General features: G+C 40.0%; 1 protein-coding gene across 1 annotated transcript; it reads right to left on the reverse strand.

Moving 5' to 3' along the window:
* Nucleotides 1-256: 256 nt before the first annotated feature.
* LOC121503736 (keratin, type I cytoskeletal 13-like) lies at nt 257-6,255 on the reverse strand. The gene is made up of 7 exons (XM_041778278.1): nt 5,761-6,255; nt 4,908-4,990; nt 4,356-4,512; nt 2,296-2,457; nt 2,083-2,208; nt 487-561; nt 257-406 (listed from the first exon to the last, which is right to left on the reverse strand). Exons 1-7 carry the CDS (start codon nt 6,253-6,255, stop codon nt 257-259), a joined length of 1,248 nt encoding a protein of 415 aa, XP_041634212.1.
* Between the last annotated feature and the right edge of the window lie 3,083 nt (nt 6,256-9,338).

The raw sequence follows: 9,338 nt of genomic DNA on the forward strand, positions 1-9,338 counted from the left end.
TGGAAGAGGAGGCAGCTGCAGATCTGAGAGAGAAAAAGAGATTATACATAATTTAGGGACATCATTTTGAATTGCTTTAATCTTTCAAGGTCAGGTTAGTGAATACATTTATAGGTTATAATAATTTATACGGTATAACCTGGTCAAACTTAGGCCATCCATTACAGCCTGTTTAACTGCTGCAGGCTGAAGAAATCTACTAGACCCCTGTATATGAATGAAAGCAGTCATGAATACAGAAATCAGCCATCTCTCCTCACCCGACTCCCTCTCCTTCCAGCAGCCTTCTGTACTCAGCGATCTCCATCTCCAGTCTGGTCTTGATGTCCAGCAGCATCTGGTACTCCTGTCCCTGACGCTCCAGGTCAGCTCTCAGACTCACCAGCTGGTCCTCCATACTGGTCACCTGCACACAGGTATGATGCTCTGTTGAGTTGATGCTTTAACCATCACACAAACTTTACCTCTGCAGTTTAAACAGCTCACCTGCATCTGGTAGGAGCTCATCTGCATACCATAGCGGCTTGTGATTTCGGACAGTGTGGCTTCAAGTGACGCTTTCTGCAGAGCAACAGAGCAGTTAAAGGATACAGATGACACCTCAGAGCTACAAACAAAATAACAGGTGAGGTCCTCAGATCTACTTTGACTGTCTGGATTTTCTGTTACTGAAGTGTAACGAAATATAATGGGAAGAAGTCAAACACATTTTTTACTGACATGTCTTCCTCAATCATAGAAAAGAAGTCTAGTTTTGCTGTCCAACACAGTAAAATGCACAGAAACCCATAAACATTTACATTTAAGATTATTAATGCAAAAAAGGTTATACAAATAACTGATATTTAAAATGCACTTAAATTTATACTGACGTATAATTTTAAACATTTATTTGATCAGTTTCAGCACTCATTTGATGTTTTTTTTGAAAATCTATTTCATTATTTTCTTGATTTGTACATCTTTGCCCTCCATATTTTTTTAATGTAAATCTTTTAATGCTTTTGAATTTAAACAGATTTGAATTTGACTCTTGGCTAAACATTTGTCTCTCTTTAAACTAGTCTTGACTTTAACAAGACTTTTGATTAAATCCTTTGACATTTTCCTAATTTTTAAAAAAAATTTAGGCAATTTGTTTGGAAATTTCCCATGGAATTTAAGTGAATCTATTTGCAAATTCTTGGATTTTTTTTTTAAATTATGGGTGGAATTTGCTTTAATATTTTGAGGATTTTCATGGAATTATTGAATTATTGGAGAAAAAGCTATCAAAATCTTTATGCTTTTTCAGAAAGTGTGACTGAAATATTTGGGAAATATTTTAGGAAATCTGTGTTTTTAAATGGGATTAAAAAAATTTTTTTACAAATGGCAATGGCTAGGAAACTTTGAGAGATTTTTCATGTTTTGTCAATCCCTAATAGTTTGAAGGGAAATTTTCTGCTTCCTGTCAGGAAATGATAATGTGTTGTGTTGTGCAGTGATATGAACCAGTTGTCTTCACATTTAGAATCATTTTTTGGTGAAAACTACTTCCTGTTCAAAGACACGGCTTAGGTTTTATACTTATCAGATCCCACTTATTCCAAATAATGGGAGAAACTAAAAATTATTTGCTAATAAAAGCTCAGGTCTCAGGAGGTTAAAGCATGTTGCAGTAACTTCAGTTGTACAGCTGCAGTAATAATGTATTGTTTTACATAAAAACACCAAGACTTGCCTCATGCCTAGCCACACCATTTGAGAACAGCTGCCTTAAGACACTAAGATTAATCTAAAAAGGTCAAAATGTCTTAATATGCAGGGTGCCTTTTAAATCTTCCTTGGGAAGTTAAATATGTCACTTTCCAAGGTTCCCAGACACTTTATCTGTTGCCAACCCTGTCACATTTCTTTTATTAATCCAAAACTGCCTGATAAAAATAGTCTTCTTCCTTGTGGTCTTTTGCTTTTGTAGGTCATAATGAGTTAGTAGCATTAATTTCAAACTCTTTCAAAACAGGTTAAAAATGCCTCATAGTAGTGTCAGTGTAGAAAAGAAGAGAAAAAGATGTCATTTTTAATGTTGCACTCTCTTACCATGCTGAGCTGTGACTGGAGCTCGATCTCCAGAGACTGACTCTGACTCTTCACCTCCTTCACCTCTGATGTGGATGATTTTAGCGTAATCTCTTGGGTTGCCACTTCTTGAGTGATTGCCTCTGACTGAGATTAGAGAGGAAAGGCATCGTTGAAACACTAAAAGCTAAAACATAAGGGTGTGGAGACGTGCAGAGTTCTTCCTTTTCCTACCTTGGCCTGGAACCACGTATCGAGCTCTCTCTGCGTCTTGGCTTGGACTGCCTCGTAATGCTCTCTGATTTCCGCCATCACCTTGGAAAGATCTTCCTGAGGGGCGGCATCAACCTCCACGTTCACCTGCCCGCTCATCTGGGAGCGCATGGCCACCAGGTCCTGTGGGATTAAGGAAGAGGGGAGGTTTTGATTGTCAATAATGCTGGTATTAAAGCCCACCTTTTTCAAGCTGGTAGGAAAGATAAGAAAGGGAGATTATGTGTCAAGCAAGCTTTCCTTAATCATTGTTTCTGCTGTTACAGTTAGTTCTGAGCATGCTAATTTGTGTCTGAGTGTTCAATTTACTGACAAGTTTGGTTTTGTTGCTATAGTAAGGGTAGAAGCATGCTAAATTTAGATTTGAAATGCTACTCCTACAATTCATTGTTCCATTGCTAATGTGCTAATGCTAATGTGTTACATGCTAAAAAAATACAGTCAACCATAGCTGCATTTCTTACAGCTAATTTTTCCTTTATTTGATAGGACAGCTGAAGAGGGACAAGAAATATCAAGAGAGATTTGGAGAAGAGATGCACGTCGCCACAGTTGTTATAAAGCAGTAAATGAAAGGCTACACATGGATTTACAGAGGTAGATGACTGGTGATGACTGGTATTTGTCCGTAGACTGTAGAAAGAATTGGGCAAACGCTGTGTGACGTCAGCCATCTGCTTACAATAGGTGGACTCAAACAGCTCTTGAAGCCAATCTGCGGCGGCTTCCATATTGAAATCGCGATCTTAGCCGAACTTTGGATCAACCTAATGGCCCACCCACTGGACTCGACTTCCTGTCAGCTAGCTAGCAAGCATTCTGGTTGACAGAAACGTAGCTTCTGCCTGTCCAGTGAGGTTTTTCCTGAATATGATCTAAACCATTGTGGTACAAAAAAATTCACCCCCGTATGGTCAGAGCACATGAAGACATTAGCTAATGAGACACGTTTGGTCTTTTGAACCAGGCTGTAAACCAGTTTATTTCTAATGTAAAAAACAGCTTTTTAACAGGTGTTCAGACTTTAGATGTTTTGCATTCAGCCTCAAATGGGCACTCATATCGCAATTTTTTGCACTTCTGCATTGGCTTCATTTTTCAGGACTGTAGGTTGCCGCTTGGTCTTAATGCACACTTGTTCCCGCCATCTCTACTTCTGCATATCTGTGTGTGACCTTTAAAATGTACTGGCTTAGCTAATGTCCTTGGCCCTCTCTGCTTTTATGTCCAGAGGATTTTTAGAAACGGCACAGAGAAGTTGGCAATAGGAGGACAACTGGTCTCGCCACTCCTCTGCTACTGTTTTGTTTCACCTGCCTCTTCCTCTTCATTGGTTGTTTAAAAGTGGTTGGCTAACATAAATACAAATACCATTACACCCCTACTCCAAGCAGTACTAAGCCTAGGATTCCGTCTTACTACCAGTGCTCTGAGTACTTTTACCTATGAGTACGCCAGCACTAATAACTGAGCTGAACCGATGCCCAGTAACTACATTTCCAGAATGCTGTAACAGCAATCTGTTGTGCTGATGTTGTCACTGGATGATTTTTGAAAGCTAGGAACCAACCTAAACTCCTTTTATACAGAAGTAGATATCCATCCATCCATTTTCTATACCGCTTGTCCCGTTGGGGGTTGCGGGGGGCTGGAGCCTATCCCAGGTGTCATTGGGCGAGAGTAGGGGTACACCCTGGACTGGTCGCCAGTCAATCACAGGGCTGACATATAGAGACAGACAACCAGACATGCTCAAACTCATACCTATGGCCAATTTAGAGTCCCCAATTAACCAGTTAATTTTCTTTCTAGTGAGGTTTGAAAAAAATCAATTTTACCAAGATGCTTAATCTTCTATAGATATGTATATTATTTTAAATTTAACATTACATTTGCTATAGTTTGTGTATTGAATCTGCATCTGTAGTTCCTTTGAGCCAGGCAGTGTTGCAGCACTGTGTGTGCAGCACTCCGGTGTAAATAATCTCCCTCTTTGGATTTGTGTTGTCAGGCATCATTACCTCTGAGTGATTCTTCTGCATGGACACCTTCTCATCCTTCAGCATCTCGATCTGCATGCTCAGGTCAGTCTTGGCGACGCCCAGCTCTCCCAGCAGCATCTTCAGCCCGGCGATGTCGGCCTCCACTGACTGACGCATGGACAGCTCGTTCTCAAACCTACACAGGTTATAAACAGCATAAAGTAAAGTCCAAAAGATTCAGGGTCTAAAGTAATAATGATAGAATATAAAATGAAACTTGAAAGAGTGCATGACGAGGTTTAAAGGTGCAGCTGAATCAACAAGAAACTAAATATTTGACTTTTTTATCCTGCTTTTTCATTATATAATTAGGTAGGATTGGATGGTTCTTAAAATGACCCCTATATTTTTCTTTGTCTCACAAGCTTTAGGTTCAGTCATCCTTTTCAAACCCAAAATTTAAGTAGAGGGGCTTGTAGCCAGCAGGGGGGGTGATGTTGCTAATACTGTGGAGCTGTATCTCTGACTGAGTAGTGTGTTTTATGTTTGACATCTATCAGAAAAGTAAAAGAAAAAGGTGTCATTACTGACTTGACTCTGAAGTCGTCCTGAGCCAGCTTGGCGTTATCAATGCTCAGCATGACTGTTCCTTTGGCCAGGATGGCGTCCAGGATCTGAAAACAGCAGAGAAAGTACAGCAAATTCACTTTTAAGTTTTGGCTGTGACAGTTTGGGCTAAACGGTCATGTTGTAATGCAATGCACAGGGTTTACTACATGTTCATCAAAGAAACAGAAAACTTAAATTTTTGCTTAACAATGAGAAATTAAAATAGAATGTTGCAATGTAAATGCATGATTTGTGTGTGCAAACAAAGAGCAAAAATAACAAACCCCAAGGGCCTTGTTTGTGTTCCTTGTTTGCATATGCTGGGCACAAATTGAGGATCAAAACACTAGATATCTATTTTTACACCACATTTAAATTAAAGGAAATATTTCTTAAGTTTCTGCTGCCAGTCATATTTAAGAATCTGACCAATCATAGCCACTGGTTTTTAATGAAAAGGAAGCACATGTTTTAGACAAATATAAGAGATGCAGAAATGTTGAAATCAAATTTTTTTTAAATTCTAGCCCACCAGGATCAAATATACAAAAATCAGTTGACACCTTTGTCAGGCATGTTGGATACTTTTTATTTAATCCATCTGATCCCTGCTATCCCTGATGCTTAATTTCTCTCCATTAATTGCTTTTTATAGGAGAGAGCTGCCACTGTTAATCATTTGTTTGAAATGTTGAAATATTATCATGATTTTCATTTTAACTGTTTAGAATTTTGTGGTCAGTTACAACTCCCAGCAGCACAGAGTCCTTGGAGCAGAGCTTAGACTTCATATGCTACTTTAAACCACATTTCCCATAAGGCCCCTTACTCTCACCTTTCCCTGCAGCTCTGCGAAGATGCCAAAGAAGCTGCTGTAGTCCTTGGTGGTGGGTCCGACCTTGCTCTCCACAAACTGCCTGATTTTCAGCTCCAGCTCAGCGTTGGCCTTCTCCAGGGCAGCAACTTTGGCCAGGTAGGTGGCCAGACGGTCGTTCAGATTTTGCATGGTGAACTTCTCATTGCCGATGACGCTGTCGTCTGCTGCTGCACCGAAACCTGCACCTCCACCTGCACCAAAACCTGCACCTCCACCGAAACCTGCACCTGCTCCTCCACCGAAGCCGAAGCCGAAGCTGCTGCCGCCACCGCCGCCTGCAGCAAAGCTCCTTCCAGCGCTGGAGACCCTCAGGCCTCCTGATCCTCCAGCCACACTGAATGAGCTCATGCCACCTCCCATGGATGCTCGGCCCATGCCGACACCCATGCCGCCACCCATGCTGCTGCCAAGCATGGAGCTCCGGCCTGAAAAGGCAGACATCACCATAGTCATGATGAAGGAATCAGATGAGGAGCCTTCTGTCTGTCTGAACCCCGATGGAGGGAGAGAGGAGAGAAGTGAAGAGATGCCTCTGTGTGCTCCTTTTAAAACCGCTCAGGAGGGCTGAGCTGCAGGTGAGTGGGGTGGGGTCGATGGTACACACCCCTCAGGGGTTGATGTAACTCTAGTACTGCGTATAGAAGTTTGAGGTCTCTACACTTCGTTGCACTACACATATTTTTGCAGAGTAATGGAATTCAGAAACTGGCCCTGTCCTGTTTCCTGCTCGCAGAAATTTAGTTAAAATGTCAAACATAATTTTCCCTGAGGAGTCTGATGACAGCCACTATAGATGACTGTTGAGGATTTCTTTTTTCAGGCGCCAATAATCTGCATTATATCCTGCAGCCCTGAAGTCACAAATCTTTCTGTTGTGTTTTAAATCATTTGAATGACTTTATCTCAATGATTGAAAGAAGGATTATAAGGAGGATAATTTCCATTTTGAGATTATTGTTGATAATTTGCAGTGCAAAGTCAATATTCTGGTGATACTACTAAAAGTTTCATTATTAAAAACCAACCTGCTTTGTTTTCTTTGTCTGTTAACCCCTAACCCTCTAAGAATCAGTCAAAGCTTAACTCTCCTTCAGCTTAATATGAAAATTCTTGGATTGCAGGACACATCCATTTTATCAATACATGACCAAAATACAGCATTATAAACTTTTTTAATCTTTAAGTTACAATATTGCATATTAACCTTAGCAATAGAATGTACATAAATCAATGATCACTTCTCAAGAACCTAAAATATGACAAGCAACAAAAGTTATATCATCAAACATTTTCAACAACAACATTTTCTTCACTTTCTATAAATGTTCCTTTGCGGCCCGTCTGCAGTACCTTCAAACACCCACCAGAGGTTCCCCATGCACACTTTGGGTATCACTGCTTTAGAACACTCATTTCTGTGGGCAGCTGACTCAGGCATACTTGTTTTGTATATATTTGATGTGTTTTTAAAATCTGTATTCTTACATGTGTTTCATATTTAATGTTTTTAATTCATGTCTTATCAGCATCCCATTTCCTCTTCCTTTTATGAACCCCAGAAACTTTCCAAACCTACTTCATGAGCTAAATATAACTCATATGACAGTGGTGATTCCTGAGTCTGTTATGTCCATAGGCAAAAATCACAGAAGAACCTTCCAGCCAGCTTTCATCAGCATTGTATTATAAATTATCTGACTAGAAAAAACATGGCTAAACTCCAACATTTACTTTTATTTTTCTTGTTTTATATTATTATTTTATCTCTCAAATAGAAATATAAAGGACTTTAAAGTCTTTGCATTTTAATTTCTCTTTTATTTGCTCCCAGGTGGATGTTTCCCCTTCATTTTCCCTCATAGATGTTGAATGATTAACTCTAGTTTTCTCTAAGATAGTCCATCTGACAATTAGCAGCATAGTGTGGGTGAGTGCAGTCGGACGGGGCCCTTTTAGGGAGGTTTTCTACTGTCATTGCAAAATTTGCACTTATTGAGCAAAGCTGTGGTTGAAGTTTGTCAGTTTTTGCTGGCCTCCCACTGGCCTGGGGTCCTAAGTAATTGTCTGCTCTGCCTGTTGACAAGCAGCACCCCTCATAATTGTAAATGTGATAAAAGCAACTATCACACAAAATCATTTTAACATATTTAAATGATTTAAGACATGCTGTGTTTTTGTAACCTTGTGTAACCCTCCTTTCCTGAATAGTTCCCTTTTCCAGTCTCTTCTGGGAGTAGGTGATAAACGGGCTACAGGTTTATTCCACAGTGGTCTTTATTTGGCTCCAATAGACACCAAAACGGCATAACAGTACAGCGTTCTCTCGTCAGTACATGCTCACAGATACCTGAGTAACAACTCACACCGTCCCACCATTTTTACGTCCCTCCTGAAACTACGACTGGTAGGAACTAATCTTTACAACAATAGAAAGGGGACTTATACAGTAACTTACATATTACACGTGTAAACATAAATAATATTTAGAGTACAGTGAATGCAAATAAGATAATAGTTGTTAATAATTATAAGCTTAATTCTGTAACCCATAAATAATAAGAATAGGACAGAATCACTCCTGCAGTAATAAACTAAATACAATGCAGTGCACAAACTGCTATAATAACCACCAGGAGATTTATGAAGTCAAGTAATATTAATTAACTAAACAAATGTACTCTGTGTAGCAATAATGGTTACACTTACAAAGCAGATGGATTCGCCCATTTCTGTGTTTGTCATAGGCAAATCCATCTTGCAAAGCTCCCGTCTGAACCGTCTGGGCCCAGTTAGACAGTGACAGGACCAATCAGCGTCGAGGAGCAGTTCTTTCAGGCGCAGCAGAATCGTGACATATGCAAGCAGTGAGAAGAGGCTGCTGCAATAATGGCAGAAGACATTAGCATGGAGGCTGCTAAAGTGTAAGTTTTATCAGAACTTGATGACGTTTCTTCATTAAAAGGAGAACAAAGAACAGCAGTGAGTTTTTTTCTTTTCAAAAACGACAAAAGTCGAGTACTTACATGTCTACAGTTGCCATGGTTCATGTTATGCAGCTCTCTATGGAGTTTAGCCAGTAGCGGTGCACCTCGGTTTAGGGCTATGACGTCACATGTTTTGTTGCTCTGATTGGCCCGTAAAGATGTGACAGACAGAAAATTATCCAATCACCCTCCGAGTTTTTTTGCAAAGGCACTGCCCTTTCACAAACACTGGCTATGAGAGGTTTACCAGATAGATGTGTGAAAATCCATCTGCCGTGTCAGGTTATTTATCATCTCATCAACTGACATGATCTGCTGAATCTGCTAGTAAACAAAAAGTATGGCTTTATTCACATCAGTCCCCACCTATAGCTACCACATTGTTCTCAAATGACGCTGATTGGTCTGATCCATTCTAAGACCTTGCACAATTATTTCAGACTGGAGCTTTGCAAGATGGATCTGCCTAATGACAGACATGATATCTTGCCAGTAAATCTGCTGTTTGTCAGGAGGCTTAAGACCCATCTACACCTCTTTGCCATATTTAAA

This window comes from Cheilinus undulatus, linkage group 21 (assembly GCF_018320785.1).
Source record: "Cheilinus undulatus linkage group 21, ASM1832078v1, whole genome shotgun sequence".
In the NCBI taxonomy this organism is placed as follows: domain Eukaryota; kingdom Metazoa; phylum Chordata; class Actinopteri; order Labriformes; family Labridae; genus Cheilinus; species Cheilinus undulatus.